The sequence below is a fragment of the Perca flavescens genome, chromosome 6, assembly GCF_004354835.1.
Source record: "Perca flavescens isolate YP-PL-M2 chromosome 6, PFLA_1.0, whole genome shotgun sequence".
In the NCBI taxonomy this organism is placed as follows: domain Eukaryota; kingdom Metazoa; phylum Chordata; class Actinopteri; order Perciformes; family Percidae; genus Perca; species Perca flavescens.
This window is the reverse complement of record NC_041336.1, coordinates 26,132,911-26,151,939: the sequence shown is the minus strand read 5'-3', so window position 1 is coordinate 26,151,939 and position 19,029 is coordinate 26,132,911. Positions and strand designations below refer to the sequence as shown.

Genomic DNA, 19,029 nt, shown 5'->3' with positions numbered 1-19,029 from the left:
GTTCAAACTGTCCAGAAAATGAATGACAAGCTAAAATATTTGACCAGCTTCATTAGAGTTCAAACTAACTGGAACGTATCTGCACGTTGTCTCTGTGTTAAAGAAAAGAGAACCCAAAGTCTTTGTGTCTTCAAAGTGACCCCTGGTATTGATGTACATGGCATTTTACAACAATCATTAATTTGGTGAGATGCAGGGGGGTTACATGTCCATAAAATGTATTACGACTCTCTCAAAAAGGTCGAGAGTGTCTGACGAGATCGATCAGCCCAATCCGGCCGTAAAATAGGTATTTGCCTCACCGTGCTACCTTCTTGATTGGCTTCTTCATAAAACTCTCTAATAAACACTAAGAGAGGAACCAGCTATAACAAGCATCCCAACATCTGGTCCTTATTGGGAGCATACAGTATGCTTTTAATATAAACTCAAGAGAGGAGGAGAAAACTGCCTCTTCTCACTCACATACAGAACACTGGCCTGGAATCACTCATTTTTGGTATGCTGCGAACTGCTTATTAGCCATGTGGCCATTTGTATTTCATGATTTTAAGACCAATGATTTTCATTATGTTGGTCTTTTTTGTGAGAGAAGTTCAGGCACATACACACCACATCCTTGATTTGTTTATTTGAACAGTGGTCTGCTTCAGGTGAGATTGAACCTAGACATTTTATATATACATTATTTATGAAAAGAAAATTTTTTACTGTGTGGTGCAAGAGATCACAGCTACAACAAATTACAGTATGCAAAAGTCCTTTTTGCTTATTTTGTGCCCATGTATTTTGCAGCAAGCCAAAGAGGGGTATAACATGCAAATAATGCCATTATTTGTATTTTGTTATTTTGTTTACTTTGTGTCAATTTGACACATACTGTACTGATGTATTGGATTGTTGAAGTATTATCATGCTGATCACAAAAGAATATGCTTCCAATCCTGCTGGTGAACTGAACTACTGACCAATAGAATAAAAAAAGGTTTGGCCAAGAAGCCTGATGATCGTTGCGGCACTTTCAGTTTAGCTTGGTTGCCAATGCAGATATTGCTATGCAGGAGTTTATTATTGTGTACTGTATCTGTCATATAATAAACATGCATGTTATAAATATGTTTTACAATAACTATATAGATTTATATGTCTTTCAAGCTTGTCCTCCGTTTCTCCATGATTTGAATAAGTGAGATAGCCGACTGTGTATGCGGGCCCAGGCGATTCAGCAGTGCAGGCAATGCCAATCTAAGCTTATAGTCTTTAACTCTGACCAACTGCCAATTAGGCTGCCCCTGGATGCAACTGAACAGTTTCAGCCTCATGAAGAGCAGAGTAGCCTACATTTTGAAGGGTGTGCTCCACCCAAGCCTCAGCTCTATAATTTGATGAGTGAAGGCTTGTTTGTCCCTTTAAGTATGTCATGTCCTCTTTTTCTGAATCTCGCTTTCTTTTCCCTCTATTTTATGTTTTTATTTGCTTTCTTGACCTTACTTCTTCGTCTTTACTCCTGTCTGTGTCCCTTCTCAGTACACATGCATCTTTGCGTTCCCATTCACCCCTCTCTCTCTTTATCAGTACTGTCCACTGTACATTATACTCTGAAGATGCATACTGCATGGCCTGTTGAAGTCTTCTTCCTCATCTACATGCTTATGTAAGGTTTTTGCTTAAGTATGCAATACAACATTAGGTCATTATGCTTTCATTGACTATGACTGTGCTTGAATAAAATGAAGACTCACTGTTCAGTGAGTTGGCTCTCATTACAGCCTGCACTGGCATAGGTCAGTGGGTTCATTTTGGGAACTGCCTCACTGCGTTGTCAATACTGACACTGCCATTGCTGATGCTAATGTCTTGTTTCCTCAATGCAAGATGCACTGGACAACACGCTGATGAATAAAGCATGCATAAAGAAGTGTAACAAACATTATTGGTGTTTATTTAGTTGTTTGTTTTTGCTTAAATTTGCTGTGAGTCTAAATTGAGCCTGCGCTTTGAGGCCAGCTACAAAGTACAAATTATTTTTTTAAAAAGCATAGGGGTTTTACAACCTGTCTGTGCATACAAGTCTTTCATAATTATTCTCAGTAGAACTACAATGACAAAGCAGAGGTAATTTACTTACGCTCCTGCCTATCAATTATTCTCCTGGTATAAAAAAAATCTATTATTTAACACTGCTGACTGCAAATCCACTCATACATGTACAGATGAAAACATGTTTGCATTAATAATGAGTAGACTAGAAGCCAGTTACATACAGTAATGTATGAAACTGGCTTCCAGCTGCACAGTTTACTTCAACAGTAGATATTTGCAACAAACTTAAACCCCATCCTCTATGACAAATGACCACTGTCTTATGATCAGTGTAGTTATGACTGCGGATATGGCTCTTACGCAAGTTGTTTAGACAGTTATTTAATCTTATTCCATCATGCAGTGCATTTGGCTGCTTTTATGTCAATTGAGTTTCACAGTGCAGTTTTGTACAATAATGCTATTGCACAGGTCCAGTAACTTCATTACACATTACTCAAGAGACCATCTATGAATTAATACCTTTTAAAAATATACTATTGTGCAAATGTTATTTTTGGTTTTGCCAAGAAGGCTTTCTTCATAATGCTCCTAAATATTTAACAATATAGCCATTTAAAGATGTAATGCATCACTTAAGTCTCACCAGTGACTACAGGATTTTAGTTCACGTGGAGCTAACGGCTGCCAGGGATGAAGCTAAGTAATAGACAGTAGTTCTCTATTGCAAAAGTTGACTCCACATTAAGGTATGCTGAACCATCATATACTGCAGTAACATGCATAACAGTCGCACAGCATTTTCCCAACATGCTTTTCAATCTACAATACGCTAGAGGCTTTGGGAAAGTTGAAGGCCAATTATCAATAACAATGGCTGGATCTGGTGTTGGTGGCCCTGCATAGTGATCCAGGGTACCACAGGGCTACTGAGACATTTACAAGTGTTACGCCATCAGGCATTTTAAACAGGGAACACCACATTTAGACTTTTGATGACAGCATAGGAATGACATGGGAAAGAGGTCCTATAGGGGACAGACACAGATCAGCATATCATTCTATTTATTGGTAATGCATGCATTGCACACTCTAAAAAATTATGCACATTAATGTATTAATGTAGAGGGGGAATTACAGTGGCTCTGAGAGCTTAACAAGACAAAGATGTTTTCCAAATGCTGCACATGTGTTTTCAAATTGTAAAATATGTTTCTTCATTTGCCTGTATCTGTCTTTTTGCATGTTTTCTTAATATGCAGTGTGTTGTGCTCTCTGGGCCACAGTAGAAAATGCATGTGGATGTTTAGAATGACATGGAGAGTGCTATCCTCATAGCCTGGGTAAACCCTGACGAACTTCCGGCAAATTTGAGATTTGCTCTGCAAGTCAGTCTGGCGAAGAGCCCATTCAAACCCATTTCCAATGTCCCCAAAATCGTGGCACCAATCACAACCGCTGAGGCGGGCTTTACACCAATCACAACCGTTGAGGCAGCGTTTACACCAATCACAACCGTTGAGGCGGGGTTTACACCAATCACAACCATTGAGGCGGGCTTTACGCAACGGCGATAGCGCAGCGACAGCGAGCAGCTTTTTGTTTGCATTCAACATGACGGCTACCGAAGCGCAGCGTCACCCGGATCGTTGGTCTGATTGGTTGGACTATCCAATGCGCCCAGAGACATTTGAGCGGCGTCCGTTGGTGACGCCCCTTTGGAAATGAACTGTCAATGAACCTTTCCCAGACCCACTCTCGGTTCAGCTTTTCTTAGACATGAGTGTGTGTGTGTGTGTGTGTGTGTGTGTGGGGGGGGGGGGGGTCAAGGAAAAAAGGTTGGGAACCACTGACTCAGACATTCCAGAAAGCTCCTTTACTGAAATGTACTCAGTTCATGGTTGCTGCCAGTGCTGCTGGAAGACATTTGACAGCAATATACCACAACTTTCAGACTCATCCTATTACACGTATTGACTGGGCAACTAGGCAAACATCTAGTTATGAGCAACTTGCTTTGATAACAAATTACCCAATATTTCCAGTTGGGAACATGCTGCTAACTTGCGTGGGCTATTGGTATGTTATTGGGTTGTGATGCCTCACTTTGAATAATGCTTGATTAAAGTCCAAATCCACTATACAAACAGGAAACAAAGGGGTACTCATCAACCGCACTCAAAACATAATTAGATATTATGTGTCTAACAGTCTACCGATTATGCTATTTATAAACAACTAAATATAGTTATGAAGAGTGGTATTGTACTTACATACTGTAAAAGGATTGTTTTACAAACACATTCAAAGCTGGGGTGATATTTGCCTGTACAGCTGAGCATGACGGGATGATAAAGGCAAAAAATAAAAAAAATAAAAAATAAAAAGAGTAGTTTCTGTCTTTAAAATGTTCAAGAAGGCAGTTTAATATTTCTCCTCTTTGACCAGTTGCAATAATTTCGGGATTGGACTTTAAGTCACGGAACGAGCAACCTGGGAGAGTGACTCAGCAGCTGAGCTGTGATCCACAGCATCAGTGTGGGACTCAGAGATGGAGCTCCATCTGCTCACTCAAAATAATCAAGCAAAGAGGAACATGAAGTATTTTCAAGGGCCGATAAGAAAATTATTGATCTAGGTAAATAAAATAAAAACAAGTGCAGGATCAAAAACTAGGACATTGAAACACTTGGTGCTTTGAAGGAAATATTAATAATCATCCAGTCAGCCAGCTTTGTAGCTACAAAATCACATTTGATTATCAGTAAGTCTCTCACTAAGTCAGCCTCTTAGCAAAGCAGCTCAGACAGCCAGTCAGTCACTTTACGTCTTGTTCAGTAGAGGAATCTGACATATTCTAGCCTTCACTGTCTAACTAGGGCACCAAAGTGCATCCAGATCCCCCGCAAAAGAAAACACACTCACACATACACAGAGCCCCAGAAATAAAGTGCTTGGGATCAACTAGGATGAGCAGCTGTGTGCCAAGATTTCAACATGCAACAAGCTGGCAGCAATTAGGGAGCCTGCTGAAGAGGCTACAGGGAGCGGGCTGGCCATTACTACTGGTCCTTCGCAGTGAAGCTAAAGGAAAGATTAGGATAAACAGTATGCATGTGAACAAATAAATGACATACATATCATGCCATGTTTGGGTAAATTGCAGATATATGTGATTGATAATACTTAAAGTAAAGTATAAATAAATCACAGATAAAATGTTTTTAATGTTAGATTAGGCTAACTTTAGGCTATGAATTATATGTTTCAAATAATTTAATGAATGTAATTAAATGATGGAAAATGTATAGGTTTGCTAAATTAATGAACAAATTAGTTAGTTAGGGCACAATCCAATTAAAAGCACATTAAGTGTGGCGAATGGGTGGATTCATTGATTTGTTCATCTTTCCAATATGTCCATCTTTGTGTGCCACCGGAGTGGCATGAAGTATAACACATTAATCAAACAAGATAACTAGACACTTTCTAAACAATCAGTTCTAATCTGAGCTGAAGACATGCAGGTATATGACATTATTCACCATTTTAACAGCCTGAAACTGTTTCCCATACGTTTCTCTTCATAATCATATAACAAAAAAAACCTAAGGCCATAACCTATTTCTGTCTCCATCATGAATACTGTATGAACTGTGTTTGCCACTATATAAACATCCAAGCAATCCAACTTCACTGTGAGCCAACTTTCCAGCCTGATACAACACAGCTATAGGAAAATACATTGGCAGGCATCCAACCAACAGTAAGAGAGACTGCAACATTTGAATACAATCCCCTTTGACAACATTCCTCACAGTCTAACTGGCAGAGGCAATTTCCAGAAGAAAGTATGGGATTTTAAAAGTATGTAGTATACATTTATGCACGTTGGCTACAATTATTGATTCATATGCACTACACATGCTGTCTATGTGTGTGTGTGTGTGTGTGTGTGTGTGTGTGTGTGTGTGTGTGTGTTCCTAAATGTGTGCAATCTTCGGAGATAGTTAACAGCAGACCCCCAGGCACCAGGTGTCACAGAGAGAAACAGCTGAGAGAGAGAGAGACAGCTGCTTCTTCTGGTGTGTATCAGAGGTGGTCCCTCGCTAATGGTGGCGACATTATTTCCAAACACCGGACTTTTGCTTTAACATGTACCTTTCAGAAGCTGTAAAGGCTCTCCCTGTCCTCCTAATACCTGTGTCAGATTGGGTTAAAGAGGTATTTTATAAGGCTAGAACAAGTGGGGGCTTGATGGTGGATTCAGATCCAGGAAGGTGTTGGCTAGAATAGGAAAACAATATCTAATCCAAACACATAATGATGAGTGTCAGCTCTAAAACACTGACACTCACTTAGAAATGCGTGTTATACAGGTTTGAAAACCCAAACTAAACCACATGTTGATGGGGAAACATTGTATGATACATTGATGTACCAATATTACAGTAATTGCATACTTTCCTATAGGAATATGATATACACCATAATATTACAAAGTCAGCATTGACTATAGGCTACCTGGTAAAGGATTATTATCATTAGAGTAAGAATAGTGTCATGTAAATTACACCATGCACTTACAACTATACCTCAGATAATAATGTTTCTCAAGCACAAAGTACATGACAAAAGTCCCCATGTGTTATTTGGCTGATATCAGGCAAAAGTGCAGCCCCCTATATAAGTTGTCTATGTTTGGATGCAGAGTGATAAGGTATGCAGGCCTATCCTTATTTGTTAGCATGATGCCATCATATCAGACTCAGACGGGCCCAGTGCGTTGGGTGCAACCTATTGCCCATACGTGCGTCAATGGCCTATCCTCTATCCCTGCATCAGATGTGAGAGACCTGGTTTAAGAGTGATGCATGATGTCATGTTAGTTTACACAATTCTTCAATCTACACGCCTCTGAAGACCAAAATGTAATTGCAAAATGTTCGACCCACATCCTTGGGGTTCGTGATAGACAGCCTGTAACGTCGACATAGTCGTAAAGCCCGGATAGACTGTTCGAGCTGTAACCATCCACACCTTGTCGCCTCCTTGGTCCAACCCAAAATGGGGTCACTGCCTAATAATCAAACGCACATTTTTCACGAGGGGTTATTCAAGCTGTTGTCATCAAAGCCTACGGGATGACAAGCCAGTGGACTTAAATATGGTAGGCTAAATAACTACAAGCTGTGCGCATCTTTCCAGCATATCCGAAGCGCAGTAGGCTAGGCATCTCGCCCATGAACCCCGTCAGTGCTTTTTTTTTTGTCATTTTTGGAAACAATGTTGCAGACCACCAGTGATCACACCGACAGCTCTACTGTAGCTCTCCCAGAGCCAGACTCGCCCCTTCCCGACTTACCAGATTTGAAAAACGCCGCTATGTCTGCCGCGTCCTTCGCAGCCTCATCTAGTCCCTCTCCTGCACTCATGGCTGCGGTCGCATCTGCGGAAATAGCAATAGCTATCCTCAAAAGCGTTTATTGTTGCAATAATTATCTATCAGCTAAAGCAGATCCTAACGCTTTTCATTGAAGCAGATCCGGTCATACAATCTGTGTTCCCTTCATTAAGCGAGAGACCTCCTCCTCCATTTTGGCCGAGAATGGAAAATCCTGGCGACCGATCGGCGGCGCTCCCGAGTTGGGACGTGAGGGAAGGGAGGCGGAGGAATGGGGGTGATAGTGAGAGAAGGCGGAGGTAAAAGAGGAGGGGAGGGGGACTGAGGGAGGAGGGCTATTCCGTTTCGAGTGGTGGGTGGGGGTGGGATATCCTGGGATTCCGTTTCGGGGAGTTTTGGTGCATTGTGCGCCACCCAAATTTAGTGTGCGCCACAGTAGGCTACAGCAGCAGCCCCCAGCGTCGCTCACTGCGGTCCTGATGCGGGCTGCGTGGGAGTCATTCTTCAGGATTTCATGCCTTAACTGCTCAAGCCCTCATGTTATGTGATGTCATATTGATAAACATGCTTTTTTTTAAGCAGCCTAGTAGCAGTGATAGTGTTCTAATGGGCTATTTGATCTTATTATATAGGCCCTAGTTGAATCTAGACTATCTCTTTTTTAATTTACGAGTGACGTTAGCCTACTTTAAAACCATGACCACGAGCGTTAGCTAAGTTACTACAGCTATGCCTGATTAATTACAAGTGTGTCTAATTGCTGACTCAATCAGACATAGGACCTATATAATAAGATCAAATAGCCCATTAGAACACTATCACTGCTACTAGGCTGCTTAAAAAAAAACATGTGTGGCGCACACTAAATTTGGGTGGAGCACAATGCACCAAAACTCCCCGAAACGGAATCCCAGGATATCCCACCCCCACCCATTAATTAATTAAAAAAGAGATAGATAGATATTAAAGAATGTAGTCAGTTGTGACATCATCTGATATTCATGAATAGCTACATTATTTAATATTCCCATGAGGTCATTGAGTTCTGGTGTTGCATTATTTAGTTTCCTAACAGTTATGGCCTAGTCGTTCACAATGGTCATCTTTTTTACATACATTGCACGTAAGACTAATCGTGTTTTTAGCGGATAAGGAGACAATGACGACGAAGGAGAATTCTTGTTCAATTATCTCTTCATCTCCTAGTGATGAAGATGATGCTACAGTATGAGGTCATTTGCCCCACAAATCGAACACACAGTTCTCCCTGATAGCTGCAGCTCTGTTCCTTCAACTAGGAGCAGTGCACTGCTGCCATCTGGGGGTTGCCTGCACACATTGCTCTGGGTAGCTTAGCTATGTGTAAGGAGTATTCAGTTTGCCTGGTTGCATTGACATTCCGGCCTACGTAATAATAAGGCATCATTAACTAATTTTAAGTAGATGTCCTATATCACACAAATACTTAAACTGACGTTCTGATTTAGGCTACGAACAGTTTAGGCCTGTCATCAGTCTGATTGAGTCAGCAATTAGACACACCTGTAATTAATCAGGCATAGCTGTAGTAACTTAGCTAACGCTCGTGGTCATGGTTTTAAAGTAGGCTAACGTCACTCGTAAATTAAAAATCTTTTTTAATTTATGGAAACAGGGGTCCACGCGCACCCCCCGGCTTTTTTTATGCCACCTGATTTTTTTAAATCCTTAAAGTGTCTATTTTCAGAATCTGCAAGGACAAGGACATTTGACAACATATTGACCCTATTTCTGGACAAAAATAGCAAAAAATTGGGATTAGGATTTTCTCAAGTGCATAGGGTGATTTCTTTTTCACAACCTGTTATTTCTTTATCATTCAAGTGTCTAAGATTAAATTGGCTACCAAGCTGAAATAATGTCCAAAATGCTTTATTTTTAACCCTTTGCACCAAACCCGAAAAATCTAAATATGATATAAAGTGGCATAACTTTTGATGTAAACAACTTACAGAGACAAAAGGACACCTTTTCTATACAATTCTGACCCCATACATTTAATGGAATGGTTCTATTTGACAACATATTGACTCTGTTTTTTTTTATTTATGGCCAAAAAATAATAAATAATAAAAGTTAACCTAAACTACTCATCTTCCTCATCATCACTGAAGAGCTCTTCGAAGTCTATTTCTTCCAGCACTTCATCCTCATCATTATGCTCATACTCTCCATCCTCTTCACCCACAGACAAGTTGTTGTTGTTGGAATCAGCTACCTTGTCAAGAGCTGCCTGCTCTTCAGACTCTGCTCTCTGAGCCAGTACCTCAGCAAGAGAAGGAGGGAGGATGGGTCCAACTGTCCAAACAGGTTCCAACACCTCCTCCTCTCCTGTCTTCTCCCAGCCCATGCCTGGATCATATGGCTTGGGGCTCTCGATAATTGCCTCGTCTGCTCAATATAGCAGGCAACTCTGTAGTTGTCTCTCTGTACATGTGGGATGAGACAGACTTTGGGGGGTGGCAGGCATTGCAGGTCTACTTTTGACTTTGAGTCCAGGACTTTGTCAGCACCGACCATTTTTCTCAGCATCTTGGCTCGTATTGCATCAACTGATGTCATCCGTGCTTGGCCATACATGATGCACGTGAAGCTCTCCATCCCCCGTTGAAGCTCATCTGTGACCAGCCAGTCTGCACCAAGCTGCCTGAAAGCATTGTGGAGTTTAGGATTCTGCTGTAGCTTATTCACTGGTACAGTCCTCCCCAGTAAAACACAGAATCCCAGCAGGGTGCTACAGTAGTCATTTGAATGCCTTTATAATGTGAGAATGGAGGGTGAGTGCTGCTTCTTGAAGTTGGTCAGCTGTTCCAAGTTTGTATGCACATCCAACTGCTTCATCTACATGTTGCACCTTGGAGAATGTGAGTTCATGAGAGATGTCTTTGTCTCCTTGTAACCGTCTTGCCAATTTCTCACTGCGGTATTCAGGATTAGGAAAACCTTGATTTTCCAATGTCTTCATGTACAAGTTGCACATGGATCTTAGCTGGACAACCTCTTTGCATTCAATCACACTCCTAAGAATGTAATCCTTTACCACACAATACGACTTGTTATGTGCTGCTATCTTCTGGGCCTGCAGGCTGTCAATGTGCTGCCTTTTCTGCCCTCTCCCTTCCACGCTCATGGGTTTGGTACTCTGTGTTGAAGTTGTTTCTGCATGATGGATGATACTTAGCTTCCATTGCAAAAAGCTCCTTGCCCTGCACCTTGCGATAAAGAGCCTCTTTCTTTAATTCCTGTGCCCTAGGTTCAATAACTTTCCAGGCTGGTTCCTTGTGTTTCCAACTCTGAAACTTTGTAAGCTCTTCAGTCTTGCCCTTGAACTTGGATTTTGCTTTGTCACAGAAAATGCACTGATTGGGAAACAAGAAGGAACACCTTCTTGGAGCTCCTTCAGATTGAATTGACAGAGATTTGACATGGCGCAGAGTCCTTTTTCAATGATGATAATTCACCAGATGTAGAAGGCTTTGACACTTGTAAACAATCTATTTTCCCTGTAGAGCTTTTATAGCAGTTTTGGTGATAGCCAATTGTATCCAAAGGCAAGTCCTCTAATGTTAATGGGATCTGTTCACAAATATCCATCATGCGGTATGGTGAACTGGCTGCTTCACAGAGTCTCATATCTCGGATACTGTGTAGATATGATAGCTTCTCGCTTGCCCCCCCCCCTTGCATGCGTTGAGCGTGGTAAAATTACCATACAAAACAAAAACTTTAGCTAGCTACCATATAACCTACCAACACTGCTAGTCAAGAATACAGATTTGATTTCCAAAAGCCTGATTATAGTAAAAACTGTTGAAAAATTACTTTAAGTTATGAGTACAAAGGTTTTAAAAAGAGAGAGCAGTGGGAGATGGTGATCTGCAGGTACTAACCGACGACCACCAACTGCAAAGCCCCAACATTCCAAAACTGGCAGTTGATGCTCAGTCAACTTTTTGGACCTTTATGGAATTATTTCTGTAGTTTAAAAAAAAAAAAGAATTAAGTTAATTTGCTTTCTTTTCTTTACTTCAAAAGTAAAGCTATTTTCAATTTCTTCAGGTTCAGGATAGGTGCAGTAAAAGGTTAAAATAAACCCCATTTCAGACTGCTACTAGTAGGCTATAATAAAAACGTTGTCACATGAGCTTTTTTTGCTGTTTTTGACCATAGATCGATGTTGTAAAATATAACAAATAACAATTTCCCTGGGGAAAAAAATGTGTCCATTTGTCTCTGTAAATTGTTTACATCAAAAGTTATGCCACTTTATATCATATTTAGATTTTGGGTTTAAAGGGTTAAAAATAAAGCATCTTGGACATTATTTCAGCTTGGTACCCAATTTAATCTTAAAATAGACACTTGAATGATAAAGAAATAACAGGTTGTGAAAAAGAAATCACCCTATGCGCTTGAGAAAACGAAAAATAGTTGATCCTCTACACATCTTTGGCAATTTTTTGCTATTTTTGTCAAAAATAACCATTCCATAATTATGGGAAAATGTCTTCATTTGTCTCAAATGTAATGCCACTTTCTATATCATTTTTTGATTTTTCGGGTTCCGGTCGGGTGCAGCAAAGGATTAAAAATGAAGCCTTTGGGATATTATTTCAGCTTGGTACCTGGCAGATACTGATAACTTCATTAGCTAGCTATCTAACGATAGTTTCTTTTGTAAAAACTAGCATAGTTGACTTGCTAGCCTATCTTTTAACCTATTAGGGTCAAGAACGAGCAGTTGACTTTTTAAGTGAAGTACAAAAATAGCACGAATTTTACCGTCTTCCGGGTCTACAAAACAACGTGACCTGTCTGCTTTCCTGCTCCGACAACTGGAACTGATTCCTGGCCTTTGTGGTGGTCTGTCTGTCCATAGGCTACTTTCAACTGTTCATGCGATTAGCCTACGGTATTTATTTTTTTTTATTTTGAAAGACTTCTGTGTAAATAAAATAAAATAAATTGTCTAGTTATATTTCTTTCTAAACCAGCCTTATTTTTACAGTCTATGTGACCAGCCCACTACCCTGTTTGTCCCTTGTCCCTTTTACAGATTGCCTCGTTACCTGGGAAACCACTAACAACATACATGGTCACCACTGGGAAAACGTGTAGAAGATCAGGCGCTTCAACCAGGAAAACTAAATTGTAGCCTAGCTAAATAAACAACGTAGGCTACTTAAAGCTTGGAGATTTAAAGTCTGGTAATATAAGAGGCATTTATGTAAAGGAATGTTGTAACCATGTCCTCCAGCTCTCGACTCGCCAAAGTCAGCTACAGGAACAGACCCACCCAACCGTCTGTCCCAGTGGAGTCACTCAAGGAGATGCAGGTAATCTGAATTTGATAATCATAGCATCATCACACTTTTTGAAATGAAAGTCTATGAGGAATATCTTCTCAGTGTTGCCACATTCAGGGGGAATGCAGACCCTAAATATTATAATCATTATAACCGTCTAGTATGGTCAATATGGCCTAGAGAGATCTCTCTGAGTGTGGTTGCCTGCTTTTAGGTAGGCTATTAGGTCTAAAGAATCCCCACATCAGCATCTGGTTATTAGGCCTATATGATATCTGTAAAATACCACTCTAATATCACTGGTAGGATTGTTTTGTTTATTTAGTTGTGCACAGTTATCCAATTTTAACAGCGGGCACATTTGCAGTCATATATGCAAAAACAGATTTCCTTTTCATCCTTTTGGCAAGCTCAGATATATCTTTTGTCTTGTTTTGTGATTAATTATCATTTAGTCAAATAATTGTAATTTAAAATGCTACATACATATCTCCAACCAATGAGGTTGTTAATTTTTATTTTTATTTTAGCACTTCAAAGCAAGCTTTGCCCAAAACTGGGTATGCTAGAAATAATAATTAAAAATTAAAAAGGTGCTCAATATTTAATTTTGTTTATTAACTTAACATTGGCCTCAGATACATTACCATTATTTAGCACAGCTAGGTTTAGCTAACTCAAAATAGGATGACGTGAGTTGGGAGAGTGAAACCTTACATCAGAATTCCCTTTTCTCAAATGTGAGAAAAGATGATGTAATTAATCTGCACTTCATTTTCAACTCAAGAATCCTCCAAGCCCTGATAATTGCTCTGAGAACCACTTCACTGACTCACTGGCCTCCAAGCAGTAGTCAAAAATAGCTGGATCACAACCTACTGGATGTGTTGGCTGTATTATGAGCCTCAGTCCACTAGATGGTAGTGTCTAGTTTCTGTAATGTTAGATAAGCCTCAGAAGACTGGATGATGTTCCACAAAGACGTGTTTTACTTCTGGTGCTCTTTATTAATGTCATTACCAAAATAGTCACTGTAATAAGGGAATCATTTGTTTACATCTGCCACAGATATAAAGAAATGATTTTACAGTGACTATTTTGATTTTGATTCACCCAATCAGTTCAGATTCATCAATTCCACAATCATAAAGGTCAAAGCGGAAACAATTGGCATATGAGTGTTAACTATTTGAAGGTTTTGTTTTTGAGTTTTGTAATCTGTGTTTATTTAAAAAAAAAATGTTAATGCCTATTTACACCTTGTAACATTTTTGCATTTTAACCTTTTACACAGGTTACAATCTTAAAGATAAATACTGCACTATACAGGCTACTATGATTTAACAACTCTGCAGTCACTAGAAGCCACAGCACCTCGACTCTGTGGACCTGCTCCATTGACTACATATTTAGACTAATACAATCTTTTCTTCAGATTGATTCAGTTCACTTTCATTTTAATGCACTGCTGACCACAATTAAAGAGAAAATCCTTTCTAGTTAAACACGTGATGTTCTAAGAGGTCAGTGAGAATGTGAATTGTTTAAAGAAAACTAAATAATCCTGGTCTATCATGATCTGGACAAATACTCATTGATATTCTTGAGCTAACTAACTAACTAACTAACTAACTAACTAACTAACTAACAAACAAACAAACAAACAAACAAACAAACAAACAAACAAACAAACAAACTAACAAACTAACTAACTAAATATATATGTTAACTATAACACAGATATATAAAAAAAACAACTATTGAAACACCACCTATTTACCACAACCTACAACCTCCTTTAACTTAGCCACAGTAATTCTGAAAGGCGCTATATAAATAAAAGTTTTTATTATTATTATTATTATTATTATTATTATTATCATCATCATCCACTGTCCATTATGTTTTAGTCCAGTATTAAAATTTCGGCCAAGGATTAGTTAGGACCAAATAGATAACAAAGTCCATTAAAGGTGAAACAGTGCAAGTCAAAATGAGTCCTCAGAGCTGTTTTGACTGCTGAGACATATTGTGCTACAACCTGATGTAGTTTTATGTAAACCAGATGTGAATAAGCTCTCCATGTTTGTGTCAGTGTGAGCATCCCCTGTGAGACCAGTGGACCTTTCTCTGCTTTGCTCCTTCTCTTATGTCTTTCTATTTCAGATCTCACCACCCTCTCATTTATAATTTACAGTCACTCTCCTGTTTCATGGCAGCTCCAAACCAGACAGTTCAACTTAGAAAATCAGTCATGGCATACTGAAAAATGAATGACCCAACTGCTTTTAAATGCAAAGCTTTGCAATCATTTCTTCAATATCAAACTGTCAAGCCAGATCCTTAAGACAGAGCTGTGCTTTTCATCTGCTGGTTGCCACAGTAAAAGCTAAAGGAATTTAATATTAATTGGTGGGAGTTTTGTTTGTGTGTGAGTGGTGTGTGTGTGTGTGTGTGTGCATTCACTGGTTGATTGATTAGGGTCTCCCCACCAGAGCTGCAACTAATTATAATATTAAGTATTCTCTAATATTTCAATTTCCCAGTTTCCCAATCATTAATTTTATCTATAAAATGACCCAGTTGATTTTAAATGCAAAGCTTTGCAATCATTTCTTCAATATCAAACTGTCAAGCCAGATCCTTAAGACAGAGCTGTGCTTTCATTCTCCTGGTTGCCACAGTAAAAGCTGTTTGTGTGTGTGTGTGTGTGTGTGTGTGTGTGTGTGTGTGTGTGTGTGCATTCACTGGTTAATTGATTAGGGTCACCCACCCACCCCCCAGATCTGCAACTAATTATAAAATTAATTATTCTCTAATATTTTAATTTCCAATCATTCATTTCATCTATAAAATGTAAAATATGAGAGCGAAAGGTGGCATTTTCATATTGCTTGTTGTGTTCAAAACCTGTATTCAATTTGCAATGATATACAATGGAGACAAGCAGCAAATTCTCACATTTGAGAAGCTAGAACAATCATAATTTTGTATTTCTGCTTGATAAATAATAATAATAATAATAATAATAATAATAATGATTCATTAAATAAACTTAATTTTAAAGTTCATTTTTTCCTATTGAATTAATCATCTTTATGCAAAAAGTGAAGAAAAAATGGAAAGCCAAATAAACTGCCAGTGCAATTATGACATAATACTTAGACCATGTTAGAATGTTAGAATAATAAAGCACAGTGCTGACTCCTGTTAAATGTCACCATTATATTCTTACTCTGTGTAGCTGTTACTACAGTCACTACATGACTAGTATCAGTCAGTTAGCACACAATGGTAATGCATAACATATCTAAAGAGGTGTTTAGTTTGTAAAAAAAACCTGGTGATATTTAAGAGGCCAAAAAATGTCTTGGTATATGGTTATTTTAAATTTATACCACACTGAGACACTATGTTTTATCTGTTTTTGCATGTGTGTGTGTGTGTGTGTGTGTGTGTGTGTGTGTGTGTGTGTGTGTGTGTCTAAAAATGTCACCTGCCCACACTGTATTCAAATATATCAACAACCTTTCCACCCCCTCTCAGGCCCTGTCTCTCCATCACATTGTTGTAATAGACTTGTAAGGTGAGAGCAGGACCTTGATAATTACCTTGCATGCAGATGGCCATCCGACACCGCATTATCTAGTTAGCAGTCCCCTTTTAGGAGTAACACTCTCATAATTTCAGGGCAGTAACCTTTCTCACATAGCAAATAAGAAGGCTAATTGCTGACATACGGCAGTTCTTTGTTGGAAGCTGTAATTCTCTAATGTCATGAAAAGCAAAGCCAATTAAGAAGGTGGACTGACCTGAAAAGAAGTGTCAGACTGAAAGGCCGACAATGCTGCATTTTAAACCAGACTATCAAAACAAGGTAAGGTGACCCAAGAGTTCTGAAGTTACAGACAACTTGGCTTCTGGGCTATCTACTTTGGCCAAATGTAATTCATCATTAATGTGTCAGGACTCAGTTAACAGCTGATGTGTTTGTATCAAAATGTGGCTGGTCGAAAAGTTCAAGAAGGCTGAAGTAAGGGAAAAGCTTAGGAAAACAGGTTTTTATTTATGTATGAAGTTGTATGATGTTTTAGCGTGCGTCCCGCAAGGAGCAATAACAACTGATTTTATCTGACAACAGCCTCAGTCTGGTGTATTAACGGAGAAAGATACGGCAACCATTGAAAAAGTTCCACTTTTTCCTGAATGTACTTAATGCAATAGACCAAAGAGAAATTATTTAAACACCCGTATGTAAAGTTTATAGATCAGTGAAGTGCAAGTTATTTGATGAAAATAACATCAGAGCTGTTTTCTGTATTTTGTAAAAAACACCACCTCCATGAATTATACTTAACTTAACAGTTTAATTAAAATGTAAATCATGTTTTCATCAATTTTTGCTGGGTTAAATTTGTATTTTAACATCCCTGTGACCATCCAAACCGAGTCACTGTGCAATTACAGATTACAGAATTAGTGCACTAAGTAGTAGGTAGAGATGACAATGTGAGGTCAGATCAGTTCTTTTTCCTGCCTTTCTGGCGTTTTACTCTTGTCATACTGTATCATCAAATTAGACACAAAAGCTGTGTGATGGCTGCTGACGCAGATCTAAATGTTTAAAAATGTACTTACTAGACTAGAGTGAGGACCAAGTTTCTCAATCATTCCAAAACAAATATTGTAGACTGAGTCAAGTTTGTCATGAAAGAACTGAATGGCAATTTTTTGATACTATTGTTTCAAAAAGGAAAACATTTGGTCAAATTCAATATAATTGAGAAAACAGACCTGTTTTGTTTGTTGTTTTAGCCTTTAGGTTAGAACATTCTTATATTACTTGGTTTTGGAGATAAGGTAAATAGCAATATGTGTGATATCCCATCATTTTTAGTACAGTACAGTATTTGCATAGTTTAGTCTATAGTTACTGATCTTGAATGAACATTTAACTACATTCATAAGATCAACGTGACGTGAGCTCAACACAGAATCCACCCTTAAGCACTCTATGCACTAGTTTGCCACTTGCACAGTACAGCTATTGTCCTGCTTGCTACTAGCAGTGACACCTGAGGTGTGGGCTCATGGTGTGTCTGTGTGTGTTCATGTGTTGTGTCTGTGTGTGTTCATGTGTTTTGCATTCCTGCATGTTAGTTTGTGGATGTATAGTGTTTGCATACAGAGCTGTCAGGGTTCCTTTTCTTCACGTGTGTCTGTGTGTATTAACCTGGGTCTCTAAGCATTTTACAAGCGAGCATATGATGCACCAGTGTGTAATAGTTCACAAACTGCTCATGTCTGTCAGTTTGTTTAAACTGTTCTATCCTGACCACAGCTGGCTGTGAAAACTCATACACTATTTACTGGAATGGCCATTAAACATAAAGCAGGCATAGCTTCAGCTCAGCGAGCTGACTGGTCACCACGGACAACTTGATAGGGCTACTCACATTGAGAGTGAGAGTCTACAGCTCCCCTGAGTAGGCCTATATGAGAAAGTGAGGTTAGCAGGTTATAGAGTATATATAGAAGGGTTTGAGTCGGAGAGACAAGGAGCTGTCATGTCGCAGGTGTTTAGAAAGCAGCTCTGGAAAAAAACAGTTTCCAAGCTCATTCAGGTAAGATAAATCATGTAGCGCTGCTGCTGTTTTTGTCGTGGTGTCATTTGAGGGTTCTCTACCATTTTAGTTTATCCATCCACAATTCTCATGTGTTATACCAAGCATGGGCATCATTCATTTAGCACAATTAAAAGGACAAAACCAGCTGCAAAACTTCATATCTTCAACAACTGTGTAGACCTCGTGTTATTTCTATTCCTCAGAATAAAAATGTGGATTAAAATTGACTAAATCATTTCCCATGTTCATTCGAGGTTTGGCAGGACACTAAAAACATTTTCAATTGCTTTTTTAAAATTATATAAATTATCAGACTATAATTCTGCTAAAATGTCCTGCACAGCTGTTTTCTTTTTAATTCCAAAAGCCACAGTTAGTTTATTATAGGCATTGTCAGTCTCGCTGTAGCTTATCTCAGGATGGGGCTTTGTTTGCTTCTGAAAGCTATTAATGTTGTAGATGTTATTACATGGGTCTGTCAGCGCTGGCTTCTGTTTCTGTGTTATGGGAATAACTAAATGTGTGTGTGTGTGTGTGTGTGTGTGTGTGTGTGTGTGTGTGTGTGTGCCCGTCTGTCATTGTTGGAGCCTGTTATTGTTGGCTAGTGTAT

General features: G+C 39.0%; 2 protein-coding genes across 4 annotated transcripts in view; one reads left to right on the top strand and one right to left on the bottom strand.

Moving 5' to 3' along the window:
* triob (trio Rho guanine nucleotide exchange factor b) overlaps positions 1-12,341 on the bottom strand; it is a 120,692-nt gene extending 108,351 nt beyond the window's left edge. The window contains exons 1-2 of one of the 3 annotated variants that reach the window (XM_028579920.1): positions 12,269-12,331; positions 7,409-7,492 (exon numbers count right to left, since the gene is read on the bottom strand). In XM_028579920.1, the coding sequence (XP_028435721.1) occupies positions 7,409-7,478 (70 nt within the window). In that variant the 5' untranslated portion in view covers positions 7,479-7,492; positions 12,269-12,331. Of the gene's footprint in view, positions 1-7,408; positions 7,704-12,268 lie in introns of those variants that run through there. The other 2 variants (XM_028579925.1, XM_028579926.1) reach the window with 2 other exon arrangements.
* dnah5 (dynein, axonemal, heavy chain 5) overlaps positions 12,177-19,029 on the top strand; it is a 101,828-nt gene continuing 94,975 nt past the window's right edge. The window contains exons 1-2 of the mRNA XM_028579917.1: positions 12,177-12,398; positions 12,543-12,822. Coding sequence (XP_028435718.1) covers positions 12,733-12,822 — 90 coding nt within the window. The 5' untranslated portion in view covers positions 12,177-12,398; positions 12,543-12,732. The remainder of the gene's footprint in view (positions 12,399-12,542; positions 12,823-19,029) is intronic.